This window comes from Populus trichocarpa, chromosome 1, assembly GCF_000002775.5.
Source record: "Populus trichocarpa isolate Nisqually-1 chromosome 1, P.trichocarpa_v4.1, whole genome shotgun sequence".
In the NCBI taxonomy this organism is placed as follows: domain Eukaryota; kingdom Viridiplantae; phylum Streptophyta; class Magnoliopsida; order Malpighiales; family Salicaceae; genus Populus; species Populus trichocarpa.
In genome coordinates, this window is record NC_037285.2 from 26948367 (window position 1) to 26973560 (window position 25194).

General features: G+C 36.1%; 2 protein-coding genes across 12 annotated transcripts; both read right to left on the minus strand.

Moving 5' to 3' along the window:
- Positions 1 to 1595: 1595 nt before the first annotated feature.
- On the minus strand, positions 1596 to 6227 carry LOC7467988 (serine--glyoxylate aminotransferase). 2 transcript variants are annotated; one of them, XM_002298270.4, is made up of 6 exons: positions 6059 to 6227; positions 4910 to 5122; positions 4374 to 4658; positions 3067 to 3433; positions 2747 to 2957; positions 1596 to 1914 (listed from the first exon to the last, which is right to left on the minus strand). In XM_002298270.4, exons 2-6 carry the CDS (start codon positions 5112 to 5114, stop codon positions 1777 to 1779), a joined length of 1206 nt encoding a protein of 401 aa, XP_002298306.1. In that variant the 5' UTR covers positions 5115 to 5122; positions 6059 to 6227; the 3' UTR covers positions 1596 to 1776. The 2 variants fall into 2 exon arrangements, with proteins under 2 accessions (XP_002298306.1, XP_006369570.1); XM_006369508.3 differs by lacking the exon at positions 6059 to 6227 and having other exon boundaries at positions 4910 to 5142.
- Positions 6228 to 7666: 1439 nt separating this feature from the next.
- Positions 7667 to 24299, minus strand: LOC7461648 (protein CHROMATIN REMODELING 5). 10 transcript variants are annotated; one of them, XR_002983642.2, is made up of 32 exons: positions 23961 to 24299; positions 22300 to 23122; positions 22088 to 22155; positions 21304 to 21747; positions 20175 to 20399; positions 19885 to 19968; positions 19362 to 19421; positions 19146 to 19249; positions 18863 to 18914; positions 18695 to 18758; positions 18133 to 18226; positions 17952 to 18039; positions 17720 to 17854; positions 16370 to 16561; positions 16203 to 16270; positions 15530 to 15623; positions 15312 to 15436; positions 15157 to 15220; positions 14699 to 14911; positions 13735 to 13977; positions 13526 to 13636; positions 13261 to 13347; positions 12877 to 13056; positions 12099 to 12179; positions 11699 to 11956; positions 10957 to 11112; positions 10667 to 10844; positions 10397 to 10578; positions 9504 to 9857; positions 9324 to 9417; positions 8624 to 9241; positions 7667 to 7906 (listed from the first exon to the last, which is right to left on the minus strand). XR_002983642.2 is itself a non-coding variant. In XM_052454664.1 (32 exons), exons 3-32 carry the CDS (start codon positions 22916 to 22918, stop codon positions 8739 to 8741), a joined length of 5220 nt encoding a protein of 1739 aa, XP_052310624.1. In that variant the 5' UTR covers positions 22919 to 22988; positions 23491 to 23544; positions 23961 to 24299; the 3' UTR covers positions 8220 to 8738. The 10 variants fall into 10 exon arrangements, 7 of the variants coding, with proteins under 7 accessions (XP_052310624.1, XP_052310609.1, XP_052310608.1 ...); XR_002983643.2 differs by having other exon boundaries at positions 7667 to 7978; XR_002983639.2 differs by having other exon boundaries at positions 7667 to 8027.
- Positions 24300 to 25194: the final 895 nt, after the last annotated feature.

A 25194-nucleotide genomic window follows, 5' to 3' on the forward strand; every position in this document is an offset into this window, starting at 1 on the left:
TACCTTCAACATGGTTTATTAAAAACTCAAAACAAATTAGAAAAAAAAACTCCCAAAATGGTTGTTGTGTCCGACTCAGTTCTATGCCCCGTTTGGGATTTTACAAATCAAATGAATGTTTCAAAAAAGAATTAAAATTATTTTTATATATATTTTTAGATTATTTTAATATTAAATAAATTTTAAAAAATAAAAAAAATATTATTTTAATGTATTTTTAAATGAAAAGAACTTTAAAAAATAATCATTACAACACTATCAAATATCCTTGCAAATAAACCCTCCTGAAAAAAGATTTGGTTAAATTTAATTTTATATTTGAAAATTTTAAGTGAATTTAGCATAATTTGATTAAAATGCATTAAATTGGAAGATGATCCACCAATTAGATTTTTGAAATGTTTTATAAAACAAAAAAAATAAAAATTTTCTAACTTTGTGAGAAATAAAATATTATCTTAAACTTTTCAAGTTTTAATCATGGTTGTTTAACAACCCTTCAAGGTTTACTCTAAACAAACATTTGGATAATTAAGTTGTAGAATCAATTCATAGATCATTAGATCAATCCATATATATTATTTTTATTCAAAATAATCTTAATTTTTTAAAAAATAATAATTTTTTTTATTTGACCCTTTTTAATTAAACAAAACCAATTCAAATTAAAACTTTATCAGATCATATCATAACTTTATCGAGTTAACAGATTAAACTGATTTAACAAATGTGGTTTTAATCACGAGAGATAATTAACTACTGTTTTCTGGTGGGCGTATTTAGAAGTGTGGTTATGATTGTTTTTTAAAGTGTTTTCACTCAAAAATATATCAAAATAATATTTTTTTTATTTTTTAAAAATTATTTTTGACATCAGCGCATCAAAATAATTTACAAACATAAAAAAATATTAATTTGAAGTAAAAAATAGTTAAAAAAATTTTAATTTTTTTTAAAAACATTATAAAATGCAAAAAAAATACGAAAAAACTTCCATATCCTTTTCTGCTGCAGATGACATACTCCACCGGTAAATTAAAAAAAAAAAAAGTCTTTTATTCCTGCTGTCCTTCCAAGAAGCCACGAAATTAGTAAATCTCTTATCACTGATTCCTGGGGAAACCTAAGCTAAAATCGTTTATGTAAGATCCACAGAATGATGAGCTACAGAGATTCTAAGAAACGTGAGAGGCATTTCAGAAACATCAAATTAAATGACCCTCTTACTCTCATCTAGCAATAAGCATTAGGATTTGAAGCTATGTTTTGTAAAGAAAAACAGATTGAGAGGCACAAGCCAAGAAGAATACAACACGACACTAACTTGGAAAATTAAAAGGCACAAGTCAATCAAGAAACTACAGCCATGTGAAACAAGTATCTCTCCATATAGTTTCCTCAGCATCCATGAACTCCAACTATTGCTACCACCAAGTCCTAGGTCTCATCGGTATGATTTGACATACAGTGATTGCTCTTATAACCAAAATATATAGAACCATTTAGTTCCAATGAGTACTTGTATAATTATTATCTGCATCAGAAGTACCTGTCTTGTTGATGAATTGCTAGATAATACATTAAATGTTCAAATATTCTCTGAAAAATAGACTTTGATTTGATGTTTCAGATACATGATACTGTAAGAAGCACAGATTTACATAACGAGACCTTGGGAGTCTCAATTAGTACAAGCACGGGAAGGAAAACATTCATATTTTAGAGTTTCTGGAAGCGAATAGCAGAAAAAGAATAATTACATTGATGGCATGTGAATCAAATCCTGGAAGCGATCAGAGGGGTACTGTTCTGCAGATAAGCACAAGCAGCTGCTACTCCACTTCCCAACTTTACAGGGTAACCAACATCCTTGAGTATCATCTCCACTCCGGCAAGGCAGCCCAACAATTGCAACTGAGAAAAGAAATTAAATGCAGAGAAGGAATGAAGCAGAGCAACCATAAAAATGACTTTTTGGTGGGTTATATTTTCCAAGTCATTATCTTTAAAAGGAAATGCTAAGGCAAGGAAATATTAATTAAAATGCTTGACAGATCATGTTGCATAAGAAGAGAATAAGGGCCTAATTCAGGAATCAGGATCCATTTGGCAGAGTTATGACTGTCTTGACACTAACAATTTATCATGACTGATAATTAAGATTCAGTTTATGCGCTACTACGTCACAGTTATAAAAGCAAAAGGTTGCATTTTTTATTGAACTACAGCTACTTAATCGAGTATATTGTTATCAGAACTTAAAAGATATTCAGACAAGCATTGAAGTTTAAACAGTAATAGGATTTTTATATCTTTAGTTTAGCTCTGAACCCCATGAGACCATTCAGATGCTATTATGACTCTTAAGAATCTGAGTCTTTAAACATTCCAAAGCAGTCTCCCTGCCCACAATTACCAGTTCAAAAGGCTGATAGGAAACAAATTGAAGCTCCCACTGGCAACAAGATACATTGACCTCTTACTGTTGATCATATTCTTTTTTCCCTTGATGCATGACTGATGAATCCATTCATGACAGGCAAATTGTTTCATGATTCTCTAATACAATTTGAAGGACAGTTTTTGTTTTATTATTTATTTTTTGTGCATTATTTGTTGCTACTGCCGGCAGTGTCTTCATGTACTCAAATATCCTTCTTGGATTTATTCATAAAATGGTTGTCTGGATGATGTTTAATGAATCACTAAATGCACATGTCAATGGATATGGAAAAATGAAGGTTACCTCGTTCAGGTTGCCAAGATGCCCTATTCTGAAAACCTTGCCAGCTACTTTGTTGAGACCCAAACCTAAGCTTAAGTTGTATCTTTTCCATCCCCTCCTAACAATTTCTGCACTATCAATGTATGGGGGAACAAGAACTGCAGTCACTGTGTCACTGAACCATTCCTCCTTTTGAGTACAGTTCTTCAAACCCCATGCCTCCACAGCAAGCCTACATTTTAAGATTCAAAGAGTCATGACTTAGCATCTGTCCGACGAAACAATAATTTAGATAACTTAATTGAAAGGAAAACATTAAAAAGGAAAAGAAAAGGAGTAACCTTGTTGCTTTTCCTAGACGAGCATGCCTTGCAATCACATTGTCGAGTCCTTCCGCGAAAAGGAGGTCCAGTGCTTCTCTTAGTCCATACAACAATTGGATGGAAGGTGTATATGGCCAAAATGTTCCAAGCTTGTAGAACTTCAAATAGTCCTTCCAGTCAAAGAATACTCTAAACGACTTGGCAGTTTTAGATGCCTCAAGAGCTTTGGGGCTTGCACACACGATACCCATCCCGGTAGGAAGAGAGAGAGCCTTTTGAGAGCCGGTTAAAGCCACATCTACTCCCCATTCATCCATACGGAAATCAAGAGCACAAATGGAGGACACTCCATCAACAAGGAAGAGAGCTGGATGCCTGTAGTCATCTGAATCATAAAAAAACATGTGATCGATTTTAAGTGATGGAGATTAAAATTAAACGATGAAAGAACTGAATTATCATGTCCCAAAGCCACAGAATCGGGAAAAATTAAGCTGAATGCTGACACACAACTTTATGTTGTTTGTCAAATAAAGCATAACAATCAAAATAAGTAGTAAGTTTAGAATTGATCGTTTTCAATATATGGGTGAGGAACACGATATTTTCCATGTATCTTGGCACTTCATAAGCTCTACCCCATAAAATTCCAGCACAAAGCACGCTGGAGTATGCCTCACTCGAGCATTTTGAACTCTATTGATTTATAAGTGCTATGAAAAGCTTCTCATCCCTAGCTAGATGGACAATATTAAGCAAGGATCACAATTCAGTTTTGATCTATATGTAGTCGAACTTATCATCCAAGTACAATGCATTATCTAATTCTATTAATGCATTTATTAGGGGATAGGTAGAAGAAGCGCAACATCACTGGAGCAAACGTAATACGCATTAGAATATACCCACCGTAAGAAGTGCTATTTTGCTTCGGGGGAACCTACATCATGCTTGAAGATCAGAATACAAGTGGGACAGCACTTTCGAGTATCAACCCAAAACTCTCGAGTAGTTGGGGATTTTTCTCTATATATATAGGTGCCTCAGTCGGTCCCCTTGCAACTGAATCTGATGCAGGTGTAGCTTTCATGATCCAGAACTTAGAAAAACACAATATGCCAACGACAGTTATAGGATTATATATTGATATCAACGCATATTCTAGCTAGTCTATGTTGGAAAAGATCCTTGATTTCTCCTGAGAAAAATCTAAGCAAGCAATATAACAATCAAGGATATTAACATACATAGGGATTCATACGAGGAGGCACTTTATTATTGCAGCTAAGGTTTGCCACTGATAGGCGTTAATCATACACACTTACCAAGTATTTTTCTAACTTTAGCCAAGTTGTTGGTAACTCCAGTTGCTGTCTCATTGTGAACAATGCAAACAGCCTTAATGGTATGCGCAGTATCTTCCGCAAGTTTTGAGGCCAGGATGTCAAGGTTGGCACCTTGACCCCAGTCGCTCTCTACAACATCAACATTGAAACCAAGGCGTTTTTGCTGATCAATCCAGAGCAAACTGAATTGGCCTATCATGAAAGATACAGTTCGATCTCCAGGAGACAATGTGTTGGTAAGTGCACTCTCCCATGCACCAGTGCCTGAACCAAAATAGCAATGTCAACTAACACAAACTACGATTAGCTAAATAACATAGAAATAATCGCCAGTTATTTTGTTCCTTCAATAAGATGGCATAAGTTAGCAAATACTTCCAAAAACAAATTTTACTGTAACCAGGTAAAATTAAGACATAGTAGTATCCAGGGATTCTGAAGCATTTTGCTAGATTTGTGCAGCAGATTAACTACAAACATTTTAGAACTTTAAGTCTTGGTCGTGATGAAAGTACCTGTGGTTGGGATGATAAATGGAGTTCCTGAGGTAGTCTTGAAAATCTTCTTCACATCCTCAAGAAGAGTTTTAGTCATTGCTGGAACTGCTGGAGAACGGTAATCCTCATTGTTCCTGTTCATTGCCCTCAGGACTGATTCAGGAATATTAACCGGCCCTGGAACAAACAGATGATTCCTTCCTGGTCCATAAAAGTAGTCCATCTTCCCCCCTATGGAAAATCACCAACAAACTATTTTTGTGTCAACGAGCTAAAATTTTAGAATTTCATTCTAGGCAGTTTCATTTGGACAATTCATGCAGTGCTGTTGACTTCAAAATAGGCAAGTTCATTCATAATGGTCTGATTTTAACTCCAAGACATTAAATATATCTAGACAAATAATAGGAAAATAACCGTATTCTAATTCCCTAAATTTCCAGCCAGCCATCCAACAATTTAAATTTGAGACGATTAAGTAGATTTTTCAAGTTAAACCACACGCATGACTCCTTGGCATATCATTGTCTACTTCTTATAGGTTGCTTATATAAAAAAAACAAAAAAAATCATTAAAAAATAGACACTACATTAAATTTGAAACACAACATGATCTTAACTACATCTTGTATCTACCTCTAGTTCTTCTACTTCCAATACAAATTGAGTTTTTCTTCAAATAGAGAGTGCATCAGCACATCATGTCTTAATCAAGCGTTTCTTTTTTCTAAGAAGTTCGATTGCACATGGAAATGTAAAGCATGCTGCGTGCTTAATGATCAAGAAATACAGATAATTTCTATCAACACGTTCATGCTATCACATATTATAACAATTAATGAAAACATATCATGCCAATATTTTACTCAATCAGCTTTCAACTTCTTAAAGAAAACAATCTTTTTTTTTCTTTTTTGCAGTGGAAGTAGAGGAACCAAAACAAGATTAAAAGCAGTAACATAGTGGGTGTATTTGTGTGGTTGTGTGGCTTGCGTCAGTGTCTAAATTTAGTGCAACTCACGAGCAATCAAAACAAAACCATACCTCTGCTAAGCTAAGAACAGAAACATAAAAGATATGATGATATATACAACAGATATACACAAAAACATAGGCACAAAAGGATGGGAATAACAGGAGAGAGCACTGCTTTCAGGGATTACATGCCTGATTGTGGTGACTTTTGATCAAAAGTTAGTAGAGAAACGTGTCTTTGCCTCTTTTCTTTTTTCTTTTTCCTTGGCAGAGTGTGGAGGGGACTAGTGCCTGTAGTAAGATGCCAAGGAAGAGTTCAGTTTAATAAGAGGGCGGGAGAGCCAATCATTGTCCCATGCGGGCTCCTCTTTTCACTGAGTTGGCAGATAAGAGTGAACCCATTGGAATCCCGCGGCTAAGAATGACTTGACATGTTGGCCTGCATTGAATCTCCACGAACACTGCATATTTTATAGTTTAGGGTTTATCTTTCTCTTATTTGCATCGCTATCCCTCTATTTTACTATCCTTTTCTTCTGCCTTTGAAGTATTTGGCCAAGTGAAATACTTAGCATTAAATGTTAGATGAAATTCAACAATGTTCTATATTTAAGAACCCTTTTCAAGTTCATACAAGAACCAGAATATCACTTATAGTCATAGTTTCAATACTCTCGTTCTTAATTTCAATAGAGAAAGCAAAGCTTCAAGTTAGAGAGCCTTAATATTGTCACCATTGAATCATAAAAGCTTTGGAAAAAGAAAATCGAGATGGACTAATTTCCATTCAAGCGTGTCCTCGTCTTCTCTTTCAAACATGAAATACTAGAAATCATATCCAATCATCATCATCTTCTTGTCATTTACTCTAGCTTTGTGCTGTGTTATCGTGATTAGGGCATAAGGGAAAATTATTTCTTCAATTGGTGGACACAAAACAGATTGTAAAATATCAGGGCTGTTAGAAGAATAATACTTACCTATCTATTTTGCCAAGCAAAACTAATTGTTCATCTATTTTTTTCAAAGATTCGGAATGATAACCTTATTTTGGCACTATATGCATGGTTTTTGGAAGAAGGTGGTATGAGGTTGAAAAAGCAATGTGAAAGATAATGTGATAAAGGGCCATCAACCACACCTCCCCTGTGGTGTTTATGACCACACAGCACCTTTCAATCTTGTTCCTTTTTACTTCCTTTTCATCCCTTTTGTTTCTGCCTAGAGTTTTTTGGCGGGTTGGCCTTCGTGGGGCTTTCTGCTTTTTTCTGGAGATTACTTCCCTTATCTGGCCTCTCGTGAACGATATGATACGATATGATACGGTGGTGTTATTTTGCCCTCATGTCTTTCACAAATTTCTAACCATACAAGTGAGATTAAGTTACTTGAATTGACAAAAATAATAATAATGACCCTGCACACTTCAGGAAAACAAAAATATCCTAGCAGCCGCAGGAAGCAAATTATCTGGTACAAACAATTAATGGCTAGATGATTAATGATATTAGATTACCAAAAATTTTCGTTCTGATGGGAGATTAATGGACCTCTGTGAACAAGCTAGCATCCATACTTTCAATTAAAAGGTTTGCCCGCGTGCATGCGGGAAGAAGAAGAGGGTCAAAAGACCATGTGCGCTGGACAAACTCTACAAGCAATTGATGGACATGCAGCACAGCTTCTGAAAAATTTAGACCCAGACTAGGGTTTAATATACAGGAGCACGAGAACTCATAACCTTTCAACATCTGAAATCCTTGGAAAAAGTAGCATCAACGATATGGAAGAGCAGACCACTTAATCGACAAATAGCTATTTGCATTATCAAGACGTAGTAGCTACCACAGACAGTCACACAGAGGAATATCAACATTCCACAATTCTAGTGCAAAGCACTCCCAGCTGTTAAAATTAGCCTAGTTGATAACAAATAGCATCGGTCAACACAGAACTCCGCAAGGAAAACAGGGAAAGCGAGGTCATAACAGCACCTCACATATTTGTCTACAGCTTTTGGGTAGTCTCTCTTGACTCCACCTACATTCATGGGTGATAACAGCAGCTTTTCAGTTTTCACCTCTGATCCATGGCCAAGGCAATTTCATTTTTCTGCATTATAAAGGTGAGGGCACGTATACATCCCAGCACTTCATATAGACTGAAAAATAACTTGCAGCGTCATATAGCAGAAAGCAAAATGAAAGGGAAAGGGAAAAAAAGAGAGGCATCATCTAACACTACTGTCATGTGTATAGTAGAGCTGAATCAGTTTAAAAACAGACAATAATAATACCACATCAGAAGCAAAGCTAAAATCTAACAAAATGCCAGAAAACAGAACAGAACTATCAACACAATTACAAGTTTTATTAGTGTCAGACAAGACTAACACAAGGTTCAGAATATTGAAAAACTGAAATTATTAAAGGTATAACGGAGAGAAAATTATGCAAAAATGATAATGTACACTTCTCTAAAGGGGCGTGAAGATGTTCCGCTCATTTATGTATATTTCAAATTGAATGAGATTTTAATATTTCTTTCCCTAACTCTTTCACTATATTCGTAAAACAAATTACTTGACTCATTTCCTAACAAACAAAAAATTGTAGCACGACCACATACATCTTGCTCATGTCAATTGATTTTGGCCATTCCCTCGGCTTGCCTTTTGTACAATTATGCAGATTCCTCATCCAAAGGATATTTCGGTTAAGCCAGAAAGAAACCAAATAGGAATTGGCACCTTCTTACCGTGATGTTTGAAAAGAATTCCACAGTATAGCCAATGACTCAAGAAGTAACCGACCGACTTGGGGAAACCCGCAGGCTGAAGCCTTTTTAACCAGTTGCTCTCCTTCCACTAAGCCTACTTTATACCTGAAGTGAAATTTTGTTTTGGAGTAAAACCAGTTTGACGTGCTCGAAAAGGTCTCTCAATAAAAGGCCTATTATCAGCTGGTCCAGCCCCAAGAATCCCCAATGAGTTAGGGTCAGATAAACGGGTACCATTACTAATAGGTCTTTGTAAGGGGGGCTGAAATTGGGGTTGAATATCAGCTTCAGCTCTTCTGCGTCGTTTCCACGCTTCAAATTTCCCAGCATCATGACCTCTGTTTATTGGTTCTGACATTGGATAGGCTGATGCATTTTTATACCCTCTTTGCCTCTCAAAATTACGAGAAAGGGGTGGAAAATTGTTGGAATCACCGTCTTTGTCAACAGAACCATATGCAGCACCATTGGCATGAGATGGTCCAACCCCTGCATCTTCCTCTTGCTCTTGTTTAAGTTTCGAATAAATCTGACGAAGTCTCTCACCGGATAAATTCGAAAAGGTTGAAACGTACTTCCATAATCGCATAGTCATTCCTGAGAAGACATTGATTTAAAAGAAAATAAGTGGCAGAGCACCTAAAGTGATTGAATATGTGCAGGATGGAGAAACACATACTATCTTGTTTATAAAGCTCTGCCTCGTATTCGAAGACAATTTGGTCTATTCTCCGTCCAATAAGCTGTAAATAATTCCTTATTTTTGAAAGCACCTGCAAGATAAGGTTGAACATAAACTTCTAGCATACAAAAATAAAAATTGCTAGACAATGGACTGTCAGAACAAAAGATGTTGTACCTTTTCCTTTGGAAGGTCAGCACTGGTAGTCTGCAACTTGTTAAGACGTTTCAGGGTTTTAATTTCATCAAACATGACTTCTTCACACCATTCCATCCATTTTACTTCCTTGAACTGCTCACATAATTCCTCATTGTCTGACATCTCACCCTCCTCTTTTGCTAACTGTTCAACTCTATGGGGTCTCTGAGGCCTGTTCTTGTTTGTTTGTACACTCACCATTACAGACCCAGGCTTCACTTTCTTGTCCCTGCCCCGAGCTGCAGAGAAGTTCAAAACATTCTCTCTCTCCTTCTTGGAGGCCTTCCGACCACCCTTAGCATTTGCATTCTTTCCACCAACAGCTGCAAGTTCCTGATTGAAAAAGAAAGGTATCAGAACATAAAATCCACTGCACTTTGTAATTAGATGCGCGATAGAACTGTAATGAACAATTAAAAAACAGGGAAGCACTTATGGAATTACTTCCATATTTTGACAAGCACATTATAAGCAACGGATGATGAAACTTCAAGTCTTGAGCCTGCACACTTTTGTCTGTCAAACTGGGTAGCTTGCTCAATTAATTTACTCATGTATGCTCTGGCAATTTTTAAATGGTAACCAGAAGTTTAACAATAAACATAGTATACAAGTATTGTTAGGTTGGCTGCGAATTTCAAGACTTGAGCTTGCACAATTGTCCGTGGAACTATGAAGCTAGCTAGATGAATATACTCGTGTCTGCTGTGGCAATTGTTTGAATGGTAACCTCAAGTTTCACAATAGAACATAGCATAAAAGCATAATGGAAACATAGCTTTGCAAGGCTGACTGCAAGAAACTGGATGAGGGCATAAAGAAAGCCCTGAATTACAATTTTGGGTTTTCCTGCTTTCTGAATCATAGCTTACCATCTCCAGGAGTGCATTAGCACGTTCCTTCAAATTTGGAGCACGTGGTAGAAAGGTCTCATGATGCTGGAGTTCTGCTGGAGCAATCTTCTTCGAAAGGCCAAGCCTTTCATCTAACCGTATCTTCTCCCAATTGCCAAATCCATGAAAGTGTATTCCCAGAAGCAACCTCGCATCATCAACTAAGGAAATACCATAATCAATCAGCTAAAGGAAACAAATCTATCATTATCCTCTAAGATAATAATACAAAAAACAGGAAACCCGTACTCTGATTCCAGCCACATCCCTTAGACCAGTTTGAAGGCTTCAGGTCCGTCAAAACTCGAAATTGTGCAATGGGATTTTCATAACGGCTAATTCGCTTTGCTAGCAGCTGAAGTACTTGCACACGGCTCAATAGATCATTTGCCTTCACAGCGGCACCAAAAAAATCCAACAAAGGACCCTAAAGTGAATCCCATTTGAAATTGTTGTATCAGAGACACTTATTATGGTATTCAACCACACACAGACAAGATGCAGCCCCAACAAACAGTGTGCATTGTCAGAAAACCAACCTTTGGGTCCAGATTTCCAACTTCAACTGCTTCTCTACAACCTTCAACCAAAGCATCAAAAAGCTCTATCTGTTCTTCAGGGGGGGCTGCTGCCACTGTTCCACCAACCTCCTCAACTATCAAGTCTATTTGGTTCAAGTTCCCAAACTTCATCACCTAATTCAAAACAATAAGAAAAGAGAGAGAATCCAAGCTTTAAGAAGGAAAGGCCAGCAGCTACAACTGTTAATTAAAATGAAAAAAAAAAGGCAAGAAAAAAGAGCTGTCTCATAAACTTCCAAGATGGCAGAAGCACTCCAAGCTTGCCCAGTTCTCGCATTTCAGCAAGTTTTCCATTAGGATGACAATGGCAGGTCAGAAAAATAAGAAAACTGATTCTGACTGGCTAAATTTGTCTAGTGAGTTCGAAAAAATAACAGAAAGTAGGGGGGGGGGGGGGGAGAAAAGAAAATCAATATTCTACCAACAAATTCACAACATAAGAAAGAAATGAGGGTTAAAAACTAATCCCAACATTAAGAAAGTAAGAAGGCTGAAACTTTCTACAGAGGATGAATTTGCTGATTATAGTATAAATTAAATTGAAAAACTAGTTAAGTTAAGGAATCTGAAAACATTGGTTATTACTTGACAAATCCAATAACAGAAAATGTAGGTATACGAGGCTCTAGACTGTCTAAAACAAGGATTTGTTTCCACTTTTAACTATCTCAGAAATTCAAAAGATAAATTAGAGCCATACCGCACGAGAAAAACGTAAAGCATCTCTCTTAGGCAGATTCCCATGAGACCATTCTCGTACTTGAGCAGATGCTCCTTCAATCATTGAAGCTAGGGGGGTAGAATAATCTGCTTTGCGACGCTTCTGCACTCTCTCCTGTGGTTCTGATGCTTCCAAACCTTTCTTTTTCCGTTTGTTACTTCTCTCATTACTTCTCTCAGGTTGATTATCCTCCTTGTAACTCTTAATATTTCTTGCAGCCCGAGGAGCTAAAGCTTCCTGAAAAAATATATTACTCAAATAAAAGCTGTGATAATTGCAAAAGAATTGAGCTGAAATTCAATAGTCATATTAAAAAAAAAAATGTTAAGTGGTCAAATCTATAAAATCTTAAATCAAATTCAGCAAAAGAGATGCATACTTCAGCCTCAGTTACAGCATCTGGTTTTATCCAACGACTCCAGAAACTCCCATCATCTTCAGCACTACAAAAATTTGCAACCTGAATAAAATCCAAAAATTAAATCAATCAGCAAACTTAATTGTAAGGGCATCAATAAATATGACAATGCAAACCAGCACCCCCACATCCACCAAAAAAAATCTCTCCATACACAATTGAGGTTGTGCTTGCTTTGGTGCATGTTTGGTATTGTGGTGCGGGGTGTTTTTTTTAAAGTGTTTTTCACTTAAAAAAGCATCAAAATGATTTTTTTTCAGATATTTTTTTTTTATATCAGCACATATCATCAAAAAACACTAAAAAAACATCAATTTGATATTTTTCAAAGCAAATGCACTTTTAAAAAACACCTAAAAGCAGAAGTTACCACACTCACAAAAAGGATGAATGGGCAACAAAAATTTTTCTTACCTTAAAAGCACCCAACAATTCAAGCGAGGAAATTTGTCCTCTTCAGCACTCTCTCTCTTCATCGAACTTATAACCAATATTTCTCTCCCATACATCCAGGTATTGGACCCGTGATGCACAATACTTAGTTTAGTTCAATTTAATTCAAAATCAATTTGATGTTGGGGTGCATGATACAATTTTTAAACTATCATTTTACCCACTTTTTACACTCTTAAAACTACCCCAAAGTAAATGTGGCAGCAGCCTGGATATAATCAAAATAGAGAAAGTACATAAATAGGCAGGCGGCAGCATTCTAACAGTGAACAAGTTATTTACTTACCTTAAAAGCACCCAACAATTCATTCCCGTCCTCTCCTCCAGCTTCCTTCTCTTCAACTTTCTCCGCTCGTTCAAGAATTTCATCAATATCCATACTCAAGAGTCTTTTCTTACTTTCTTCATCATTGTCCTCTTTAAAAAGTTCCTCGGCCCCAAATCTTAAAATTGCTGAGAGCTCATTCTGCAATCAAAAAAGGCGGAAAAAAATTTATGTGCAATAGTTCTAAGGGACGATAATGCAGCAGCAAATAGCAGAATTTTAGAATGTCACAAAAATCATAAAAAGAAGAACTCAACCTACAATTCAATACCCATATTTATGCTTAGAAATATAGGCTAGTACCAAAAAAACATGGACACAACTATGGTTTGATTGTGTTCTTACTTTGTCGAAATAACTCCCTTTTTTTGCTTCTTTCTTTTCCAATCTACCCTCTGCGTTCAGTTTTTGGATCACCAAATGGTCAAGAACCTGTAAAGAACACATGCAGCACAAAAGACAAGTAAACTAACCGAGTTAAATATTTTTAGACAGCATCACAGAATGTCAAAATTTTAAATGACTATTGTTTTTGTGTGTCTCTGCAAATAACGACTGTTGGGATGAAAGAAATGAAAAGCACTAATAGACATCAGCTTCACAAAACTACCATCTTTTTCTTAGCTCTCTCTAGGATATCTTCCTCAACGCTTTTGCTTGTCACAAATCTATAGATGTTAACAACTTCTTGCTGCCCAATCCTATGAGCTCTACTCATTGCCTGATACATCATCAAACGATTAAGTTAAGCAACGTATGTTTCCTCTAAAGAATTCAACAGGAAGACATGAAGGAAAAAGGTTTTCGTTGTGCTCAAACCTGCAGGTCATTTTGAGGATTCCAGTCTGAATCAAATATTATAACTGTGTCAGCAGTTGCAAGATTGATGCCTAACCCACCAGCCCGAGTTGAAAGAAGGAAGCAGAAATCATCACTGCCAGGTGCATTGAAATGGTCCATTGCCTGCTGACGCAACTCAGCCTTCGTGCTACCATCAAGCCTTTGAAACTGGAACCCTCTGAGTGACATGTACTGAGACAGTATATCCAACATTCTGACCATCTGCAGCAGTTGGTTAATACCACAATTCATTAGTCACTTCATGTCTATGTGCCAATTAAGTTGAAATAAATTAGTTCAAATAATGCATCCAAGACAATGTTTCTATAATGGATATTTACATGATTAAACTCAATTTGACACAAGAATCATCGTAACACACATAAAATTATCATCACAGCCCACTGTAAAAACTTCAGCTACGTGTCATTTCAGGCTAGAACTTGGTACTTGTCTTGATTTGTGAGATAGAATGGAATTTTAAGAGTGGAAAAGAAGATGTGTCAAGGAAGGTGACTATAAGCAGTTCCCAAGTAGACAGCCCTGGTACCTGGCAAATGCCCAAACAATTTATCTACTAAACAAAGGCTGACGTCCATATGCAATATTTGTTCCCTGCTATACCAATTTATCCAAATTTAACTAAAGACAATAAATCACGAATATCAAGAAAATGCCTGATATTGAACATGCTGTTTGTCAAGAAAATAAGTTTCATTAAATTTTAAAATTGTAAATTGTATACCAATAAAATAAGAAAATGTTGAAGCGACCAATGTTTACCCTCCGGATAATTAATCAGCTTATCCACATTTAACTGAGAGGCTGACCCAAAATGAAAGAGATCATAATATCATTTATAGTTAGTAGCATACCTAAATAACATACAGTCAGAAAATGTCTGTCCAAGGGGCATAACAACAAAAATGCTTTTGAAAAAAACCTGGGAAAAAATCAGGACACGATGTTTTGTCTTGTGCAATCTGACAAGTAGTTTGTCAAGTATAACTAGCTTTCCACTGCTTAAGATAATCCTCTCCAGTTTACTGCTATCATTGGTACTGATGTCCCCGCCATAACCATGATCTGCACTTTCAAATAGGAAGGGATGATTGCAGCATTTCTTCAACTCTACCACAATATTCAGAAGTGAGACCTGAAAACATAAGAAAACATAAAACTGATACTGTCAGTTTTCAACACAATACAAAGGGACATATATCTTCAGTCAGTTCTGATCCATGAAAGCAGTGCCTCTGCCATCTTTTCAATCCCAACAGATAGAGCTTCATCAAGAATGTTTTGACTTGTAATTCTAGTGATGTCACAAATAGCTGTAAAAATTACTTTCCAAGCCTAGAGTTAAGGGATAATATCCATAACTTCATCATAGATACTAACCTGATTCCCACGAACTCCTTTGTTCAGGTCCTGGAAGTTACGTTCCAAAATCCATTTATAGTATCTGAACATATGCAAACCCAACAAATTACAAAAGTTGTGAACCAACAATCCAGAAGAATGTCCTTTTATCACAAATTGAAAACATCACTCACTGTTTCTGTAGAGGAGACATTTCAACCCTCAGAATGCGCTCTATTTTTGGAGGCAAGGATTTCTCCACATCCTTGATGACTCTTCTGAGAATGTGAGGCCTCAATTCCATGTGAAGATTAGCGAGCTAAATAGAAAAACAAAAGAAAAATCATTTATGCGAAGAACAATATGTGTGTGTATGCCAACGGTGATGAGCAAAAATGACAGCGTACTGTACCTCAATTTCATTAAAAGAGCTAAGATTCTTATAATTTTGAATAAAATCATCCTTGCTCCTAAACTTGTCAGGATCAAGGAAATGAAGCAAAGCCCTAGCATATTATGAGAAAAAACAAAAAATCAATTGGTGCAAGCAAACAAGAGAGATATGCAGCAACTGAGGGAGGAAACACTTCAGAGGAAAAGGTCACAAAAAATAATAATCAACAATGAACTTTCATTGAACAAAACAAAGCAATGAAGACGGCTCTCATGTAATGCTGGTTTGCAAGCTATCAGCAGAACCAACAGATCAATCACCTCCTAAAGATTTCCAAATGCAAAATATGCACAAAAATAGATCTGACCAACATTAAAATATCATGATTAGTATCATCAGTTCTCCCCAGACAAAAGGTGCTTGGTTCGGGCATGTTTAATAATGTGCCAAAATGAGAGTTAAATGAAAGAAAATACAAAAAAAAAGTGAATAGAACATGTGAATGCATGAGCAGCTCTTATCTCAAAAGGTGGTAAAATAAAGATTATATGAAAAAAATCTATGCTATAAACAGTTTCCTAAACTTCACAGGCCTTCATAGTTATCACATCTGGGCATGAATTTGGCACACAATAATTTAAGTTTGACTATCAGAAATTATAGTAGTGGAATTGAGAAAATAAATAAATACCATAGCTCTTCCACACTGTTCTGTAATGGAGTGCCAGTAATTAGCAACTTGTTCTTGGTGCTAAATTCCTGTAGAGGAAAAAAATGACTTATCCTAATAACAACCAAAAGAATCAATCACAGCATGCATACAAATGCAGAACAAAATTATTTGGGAAATGCCACTACCAAAAGAGTTGTGTACAACTGCGCTTCACTGTTCTTTAACCTATGAGCTTCATCGACCATTAAATAATTCCACTTGATCTTAGAAAGCACTGCCTTATCCTTCAAAACAACTTCATATGTGGTCAGCAGAGTGCCGAATTTTATAGGCCGCCCAACTTTCTTATCATTGTAAAATTCATGCTGCTGACAAACCTGGAACCAAGCCACAAAACATCTTGGGATCAGATAAAAGAGCATAACAATTATTGGTGGAGTAGAAACCAAAATCCTTTTCTATCTGGGTCTTTATCCCTACCATCCCGTTTGTTAAAAGAATGAGGCCATTAAGACTCCAGGTTGGAGTTTTGACCATACCAGTGGATAACAAACCCCAAGTCTCAGAAGGAAACAAAGGAGAGAAATCCAAAAGCCCTGTCACATGACAGTACAAGAGTTGCACAGACCCAAACTAATCAACTATTGAGGCATCATGCACTGGTGCCGGAGAATGCTACTGGTGCAAGATTTTCTTAGGTCATGGAAGACAATGTTTGCATCATGGTGATGAACCAGATCATGAGACCATGGCTTCCAGCATGGATTACACTTCTATTAACAAAGACATCAAAACTTCCCCCCACCCCGCAGTTGACTGAGTATGGTCAACCATCAGCGCTTCTCAAGGGAGAAAAAAAAGGCTAGGGGCACGCATATACAGTTGTCACAATGACAACTAAATCAGGGCTTTTGAGCTTTCAGCTATCCCACACCTTCCCCGTATCGAGAGATTTTGGAAACTTGAGCTTTAATAACATGGACCACTTGATAAGCAACAATTTCTTTTTTATTTTTGGATAAAAGAAGAACACACCATTAGAACAAAGAAATTACACAGAACAGAGCTCGAGAATATGAAATATTTCTAAAAAACAAAAAGGAAGATGATCTGGATCAAAATGATATAGCATCCCAATATCCTTGAGTGATTCCTAGATAAGTGACACTAAAAGTGCCTGGGCATGACACTGACAAGAAACCAAGAAATTAAAGTAACTTTTAGATTAATTTTTTTTATGACTTCTGGAACTCTATGGTCGAACTATTATGGTTCTCATTTACCAGCACTGATAAGATAAAACCAGCAGTTTGTACAATCTTTGCACCTTCCAAGTGGCTTATAATTGATAGAATGTCACATGATAAATAACAAATAATAGTGATAGTGATATAACAATAACTTGAACAAATCTTATGATTTTAAGATCCAAAAATATAATTTATATTGCAGAAAGAAATTAAAGATTGAATGCCAACATTAACATCCAATTAAACTAAATACATTTACCTCAAAGACAAGAAAATATGACTAACCTCTCGACTAGCACGTGTACCAACATATACTATAACATTCATATTGGGAAGCCACTTTCTAAATTCTTTAGCCCAGTTAGACAAAGTGGATAAAGGTACAACAACAAGAAAAGGCCCAGAGATCTGCTGCCCATTCTGCAAATGGAAAAAATATGAAATTTCCGTAACATGACAGATGAACATGATATAAAACTACAAGGTTGACTGAAAAAAGAAAAGCAAAAAGCTTTACCTGCAAAAAACCGAGCATGGAAACTGACTGGACTGTTTTTCCAAGACCCATTTCATCAGCTAAAATAACATTTGTATCGTTTCTCCAACTGCGAACGCAAGAGACTAATTAGGAAATTTAATAATAACATTATGTTTCAAGTTAATCAACAATTTTCCCTTCAAGCAAATGATAACCACACCTGTTAACTAGAAAATTCAAACCCTCGAGCTGGTAATCACGAAGCTTTCCTCCTCTCAGCCATTCAGGCTGTTCTTCAAGCTTCCTTAAACTTGCTAAGAAAAAGGGAAAACAAAATGCTCACTCATTTAACTTCTATATTTGCAATGTGCCACACTAAAATAACATGCAGGGAACATGAGTAATGACGAGTACAGCTGGTTTCACTCGTGATACAATAAAGAAAAAAATAGAAAAGATGTGCAAGTTTTTTAATCGAATAAGGAGCTATCCTAGCAAAAATAGGAATCAGAAATTGAAAGAAAACAAAAGGATATTTGACTATTAGAAAAGGCAAAAAAAAAATTAGAAAATAGATGATGCAACCATGAAAAAAAAAACTGAGTACAAATTGCTAGTAGGACAGTGACATGAAGCAGCAAAGTGAAAACAACCCTCAGTTTTCTGAACAGAAAACTTTAACATTTTAGATTATAATACCACACATATTCCATGTCATAATTATCCAGCTTTTCAACCGAAACAAAGGCCCAAAAAAATTGCAGCAAAACCAAGTAACAGACCTTTTCCTTTCTTACGCTGTAGATCCACCATTTTCCCCTGTACAGCAATTGCAGCCTCACGTGCCTGCAAAAGAAATGATGAATACAAAAAATCTCTGCATGTAAATTGCCAGGGCAAAAATTTCTTGTAAAAATCAAGACCAAAAACACAATTTGTTTGCACCAAACCTTGTACTCATCAATAGCATCTTGTGCAAAAGAAATGTCTACATCCTTTTCCCTGTACCACACATCATTAACTATTAAATGTCAGAGCAACTATCACAAACACCTACTCATACATCACTACTTCATCAGTGGATAGTCAAGAAGCTAATTTCATAAGCATGGTGTTGAACCCCATAACCCAGGCAAAAAAGACCACATCTATGATGTAATTATGCATAAAAAAGGTATATAAGATTTTCAGAAGTACCACTCAAAATAATAAGACTAGTATAGTTTAGAATACCAAGTAGCTTCAGCATAAGAGAGTCCTTGCCACTTGACTAAATACTCCGGCACAACATTTCCAGAGCTATCTTTATTGATTCGATCAGCAATAATTCTCTCCACCTACAAAAACATATAAACAAGAATTGGAGTGAAAGAGATTTTAAAAACAGTGTAAGATTATAAAAAAGAAAAGGAAAAAAGACCACAATAAAGTAATGCTAAAAAGATAAACCTGACTATTTTGCTTGATTAGATCCAAATCCATTTCCTTGCTCACATCATTCACCTCGATCTGATAGATGAAAACCAAACGTTATCCCAAATAACCAATTTGTCAGGCAACTTTAATTTGTATTTAAGTAAACTATGTAAAACCAGAAAGATAATTTGGATCGGGGAATATAATGTTGAAAAGACAAGCATTTGTGCATTTCTATAATTACAAGTATCTAAGTATCAACATGCCAAGTTGGACTACAATCTTGGAAAAATAAACATCTGACTTGCAAGACAACTAAATTCCAATTATATCACCTATTCATTCTGGGTCCTTGTAAATAATATACTAGTACAACATATGAAGCTATTTCATTGTTGTAGAAACAATGTTTGTGTATTTCTATACAAATATCTCACATCCACAGCAGGTAACAAAGTAAACTCATATCAAGAGTTTTTTTATCATATCTAACCATGCACATCCCAGCATTTCTCCCTCTTCTTCTCACATACTATTATGAAAAGAAAAGTTATACCTCCTCGCGTGTAAATTTTCTCCTGTACCTCACATCTTCCATCACTTTTTTAGTGTAGTTCAGTACCTTCTTAAAACCACTCAGCTGGTGACACAAAAAACAGGCAGAAAATCAGGCAACGTAAATAGCAGATAAAAAAAATCAAAGCAGAGTAAATCAAAACCAAAAAATGCATCTAAAATTAGAGCTTAAATTGCATGCATAAGGAACAGAATTATAGCAATCAAAAATGCATCTAAAAAATAGAGCTTAAATTGCATGCATAAGCAACAGAAATACAGCAATCATACATTTTGTAATTCAGAGAATGATTTCCATTGGCAGTGCAAATGTGACTGGCCTTTCCACTTTATCAAGAACTCCATTTCTTTCCAATCAAGAGCAGAATCAAACAGGTGGCTTAAGAGAATAGGTGCTGTTGATCTATTGTTCCTCACTGCATCTTCAGCCATGCCCCTTGGCTGATGCCACAGTACCCTTTCAATGGAGTCACCATCTTCTTCTTCAACTTCTTCCTATTTTGGGGAAGACAAAAATAAGGAAATGTAATAAGAGCAGACATAGTAATGAGAGGATCCATTAAAGCACTGAAGCCTGTGAAGACTAGTATAATAAAATCCAAAGCACTACCACAATTGCAAAAACAAGAACAAAGTTAAGATAAAATAATCTTTAAGAGCAGACATAGTAATGAGAGGATCCATTAAACTACTGAAGCCTGTGAAGTCTAGTATAATCCAATCCAAAGTACAACCACAATTGCAGAAACAAGAACAATGTTAGGATATAATAATCTTTAAGTACAATTACATATAAAATAAGAACAAGAAGATTAGGAATTCCAAATGATTTCCAGTCATCATTCACCTCTACCACAAAAAAAAAAAAAAATTGAGACCTACCTAGAATCCTCCAACCATACACCACAAGGACTGATCTGACCTCATTGATAGGATTTTGGACAAAAAAATTAAAATATCAAAAATTTGGCTAAACATAGAAATGCATGGATTCTACAAGAATATCCCAGTGTAAATTTCCCCTAGAGAGCATAAATCATACACGTTGCAAAACCCGGCTTACCAGCTAGGCTGGGGAAAAAGAGAGGCCTGACATAGTTAAACAAACAAACATGCGCATGCAAAAAAAAAATGGAGTTGAGACCAACGACCCTGATTATTTTGGGCACAAGACCAATTTACTTTCACTTTCATTGCAAAAACTCATGCACCTTCAGTTTTAAAAACTTGAAGAAAAGAAAGATAAAAGGCAAATTTAAAAAAGAACATCATACAAACATGCCCTGATCTGTAAGATGATAATTTCTAACCAAACCAGCTAGATCATAACATTTTTTCATGCAGATAAAACAATAAAGAAAGTTAGGTTTGTGGTAAAATATAGTACGGTAGACTGCACCTTTTGGGCCTTCTTCTTTTTCCCTTCATCAATTTCTTCGCTTTCATCACTTTCAACATATGACACCTTACGAACCGACCTGCTAGAAGTTCGAACCTCATTGTTTCTTCCACCAATGTTTGTTGACATAGCCGACCGGGCATTAGATTTACGAAAATGTGCACCTCTCTTGGTCATGTTCTTTGAAACAGCATCACTATCACTGTCAGAATCCTCTGCTGAATACTCATCTTCTTCAAACGATGGTTTCCCTCTCTTTTGTCGTCCAGAAGCATGCAATGACTTGTTCTCTTTGGCAGATTTTGTATTCCGCCCACTTTTACCATGTTGCCTACTCTTAGGTTTCTTTGTGTAATAAGAATCGTCATCGTCATCACCATCTGAGATGACCAAATCATCACTGTTATTATCTTCATCTGAATCTTTACCCTCCCAGTCTTTATCCTGATTTCAGTAAAAAGCACTTTATCATGATAAAAAGCATTGGTATAAAATATTGGTATGCAAACAATATAATCTGAATCTACAGCGTTTTCTTGTCATGTCTAGCAACATGCACAAAAATGTAAGTGTGCCATATTATATAAATTAGGCAATAAACTAATGGAAGAATGTAAAGACAAAACAAGTCAAGGAATGATACATTGGACTTAAAGCAGTAGATTGCACTATAAAATCATGACAATCGGCCAAAAAGCTTTGTGATAAATCCACATGCTGTGCAAAATACAAAGGCAGTGAACCATGCTTCAAATAACAGATATGTAAGTGCAAAGGTAATAACCTTGTCCCCTGCGTGCCCACTAGCGATGCCATAATCAGGGTCAAAGTCCGCGTCATCAGGATCATCTTCTGCAAGCAAAAAGAAAATAGATCCAACATCAAACAGCAAAAGAAATTGCCAATTACTACAAGATATTCATGCTTCTCACCACTTATTCTAGTGGAAATGGTATTAAAACAAATCAGAAAGTGCAACAATAACAAAGAAATTACCAACTTCTTCTTCCTCATAATCAGCATCGCCATCATTATTATTGTCATCATAACCTTCACTATTGTGCAAACCTCTTGACCTCCTGGAGACATTATTCTTGATAGGAACCGGCTTTTTTTGCAGCCTAGAACTCAAATCAACAGACTGGCTAAACCCCCTATAATGCACCGAGTCACTTTGATCCTCCCCATCCTGCTCATAGTATTCATCAGACAACATCTCATCTGCAGGGACATCAGAATGGCCTTTCCCCCCCTTACCCGCTTCTTTTTGCCCCTCTTCATCTTCTGAATCTAATCTATCATCCCTTCCATTTGATACATTATCGTCTGACCCTACTGCATTTCTACCCTCTGATTTGGAATCCTGTCCAGAATCGGATGCCCCAGGATTACCCATGGGTTGGCAGTCCTTCCAAAAACTGGAACCCCATTTTCCAGCCACATTTTTCCTTCCAGAAGGCTGCAGCTCTGAATTATTCACACCAGCATCATGGTCGGCAGCTACATTACTTTGCAACCTAACCACATCATCCGGTTCACTTTCATATTGCACATCTGTGTTCATATCCAATTCTCTTTCACTAGAAGTCATATCTACATCCTCATTGCCCAACATTCTACCTACACCCCGACCTTGCCTCTTTCCTTCTAGGACACTCTGTGAAACTGCTTCGTTTGTATAGTTCCTGAAAAATGCCATCATCTCACATGGAATTATTTACCGCCTTTCCCTATCAGAAATGCTTGCTATGAATGCAATGCAGGAGGTAACTTCTTCTGTTGTCTCCTACAATTCCCCACAACGCCTAGAAACCACCAACTAATTAAAATAAACAACAAAGAAGAAAAACTAAAATTAAGCTTCACAAAGTTCTTGGTAAAAACCACACTATAAGAAGAAGATATTTTTTGTCTTCAAAGAGAAGAGTTCAACTTTAACCCCATATTCTTCACTGTATTACTATTAAGTAAGAAATAAAACCCGAATTTGAAAAAAGAAGAAATATCTTTATTAAGTGAAGATTATAGTTAAGGTAGCAGATAACAGAATAATGGAATCTCTAACAATAAACCTCATTCGTTCAGTAATACATTTAATAACTAAGACTAGAGAACACTCTGATCACAATTGAAACTGCCAGATGATGGTATTCAAAACCTAAAAAACTTAAATCGAACAAAACCCACCTCGCCGGAATCGAAACCAACCGTCAAAGACTAAACAGGAGCAGAAACAAGTGCCTAAAAGAGTTCAAATGATAGTAGAGATGAAAGAAACATTAAAACAGGCTCAATTCAATCAACAATAATCAGAAACCGAAACGAAACCAATCATAATAATCACTAAGCCCACTAACAAACAAAACAGAAGATAAAAATAAAGCAAACTATAGATCCATGAGTGAAGCCACAAATCAAATAACTGCACACTTAAAACTCCAATTTATAAACCTTAAATGATCAGGAAACCCTAAATTCGGAATCGAGAGTGTTTAATTGACGAAAGTAAACATCGGAATGCGAAAATCGTGCCGAAAATCGAAGCCGGCTATTTAACAAGAAGCTAACCTTCAATAAATGAATAACACGACTGATTTATCTAGCTAATCAGGTCACGATAATTTTAAGAAAAAAAAGGAGAGAGATGTACGGCGCACCTTAAAAATTGCCGGAACCGAATCGCCGGCGGGTAATGAATTTGAAAAAAGAAAAGAGCAACGGTGTCGTTTTGGATGTTTCGGTTTAAATGTTAACGGGTATGGGTTTTTGAGTATTGGCGGCGGTTTTTGCTTAGACGCGCCGAGGGTAAGGTTAAGAACGGTCACGTTTGAAAGGAAGACGACGAGTCGATTTTGGGATTAATCGTCGATTGGTGTCCGTGAGAGAGAGAGAGACGCGCACACAATGCGTCGGTTTTTTAGAGAGAGAAAATAAAAGATTTGTTTCTTGTGTTTTTCAATTTTCACAGAGAGACAGAGAGGAGAAAAATAAAACATTGATTTGGGTTTTGGGGGGTTTTATTTATTTTGGGAAAAAAAGGTGTTTATATTTATAAAAAAATGTTAAAGATAAATCTCTCTTAATTTTGTGCATTTAAGAGAGAGGGGGAGCCCTTGGCATGGGCCCACCAGACGATTAATCGGACGGTAAGTGTGAGACGAGTTTTTGGGGTGGTGCACGCTGCTTTCAATTTGAGGGTTGAGTTGAGTGACGGAAATGCCCTTGGGGAGTTTTCTTACCTTCCAATAGCGTATTTTAACAAAAGACAGCCATCCTGTGGTGAAGATCCCTGTGAATCGGCTGTTGGGTGGAGCAGATGTTTTGTGCAAAAATTTTAAACCGCCCGTGATTGATTGAGCACGTTTGGGAACGTATTTTAACCTGTGTTTTTTAAAAAATTGAAATTTTTTTTTTACTAAAATTTAATATGGTTTGTACGTTTTCGATCGTTTTGATGTGCAAATATTAAAAATAATTTTTAAAAAATAAAAAAACATCATTGGCATGCATTTTGGCACAAAAAGTTATTTGAAAAGCACCCGCAACCACACTGTCAAACAAGCTCTTAGAGGGTGTTCGGCAGTGTGGTAGCGGTTGCTTTTCAAATAATTTTTTGTACCGAAATGCATGCCAATGATATTTTTATTTTTTAAAAATTATTTTTAACATCAGCACATCAAAACGATCCAAAACATACAAACTATATTAAATTTTAGCAAAAAAAAATTTAATTTTTTGGGAACGCGGTTTGCACCGCGTTCCCAAACATATTCTTAGTTCATCAGGTTATTTTTAGTTGACCTTAATATTTTTTTATAAATTAAAATAATATTAATTTTATTAAAAAAAATAATTAATAAGTTGCAACTAGATTTTATCGAGTCATTGGAT

Excerpts from the sequence above, each read along its gene's own strand:
- LOC7467988 (XM_002298270.4), bottom strand. The coding sequence starts at position 5,114 with ATGGACTACTTTTATGGACCAGGAAGGAATCATCTGTTTGTTCCAGGG. Across the intron at positions 3,434-4,373 it reads TAAAGTTAGAAAAATACTTG|ATGACTACAGGCATCCAGCT; the intron begins GTAAGTGTGTAT and ends TTTATGATTCAG. Across the intron at positions 1,915-2,746 it reads ATCTTGGCAACCTGAACGAG|TTGCAATTGTTGGGCTGCCT; the intron begins GTAACCTTCATT and ends TTCTTTTCTCAG.
- LOC7461648 (XM_052454647.1), bottom strand. The coding sequence starts at position 23,005 with ATGATGGCATTTTTCAGGAACTATACAAACGAAGCAGTTTCACAGAGT. Across the intron at positions 13,978-14,698 it reads GTGTCCTGATTTTTTCCCAG|ATGGTCAGAATGTTGGATAT; the intron begins GTTTTTTTCAAA and ends CAACTGCTGCAG. Across the intron at positions 12,180-12,876 it reads AATTGTTGGGTGCTTTTAAG|GTTGCAAATTTTTGTAGTGC; the intron begins GTAAGTAAATAA and ends GATTTTATTCAG.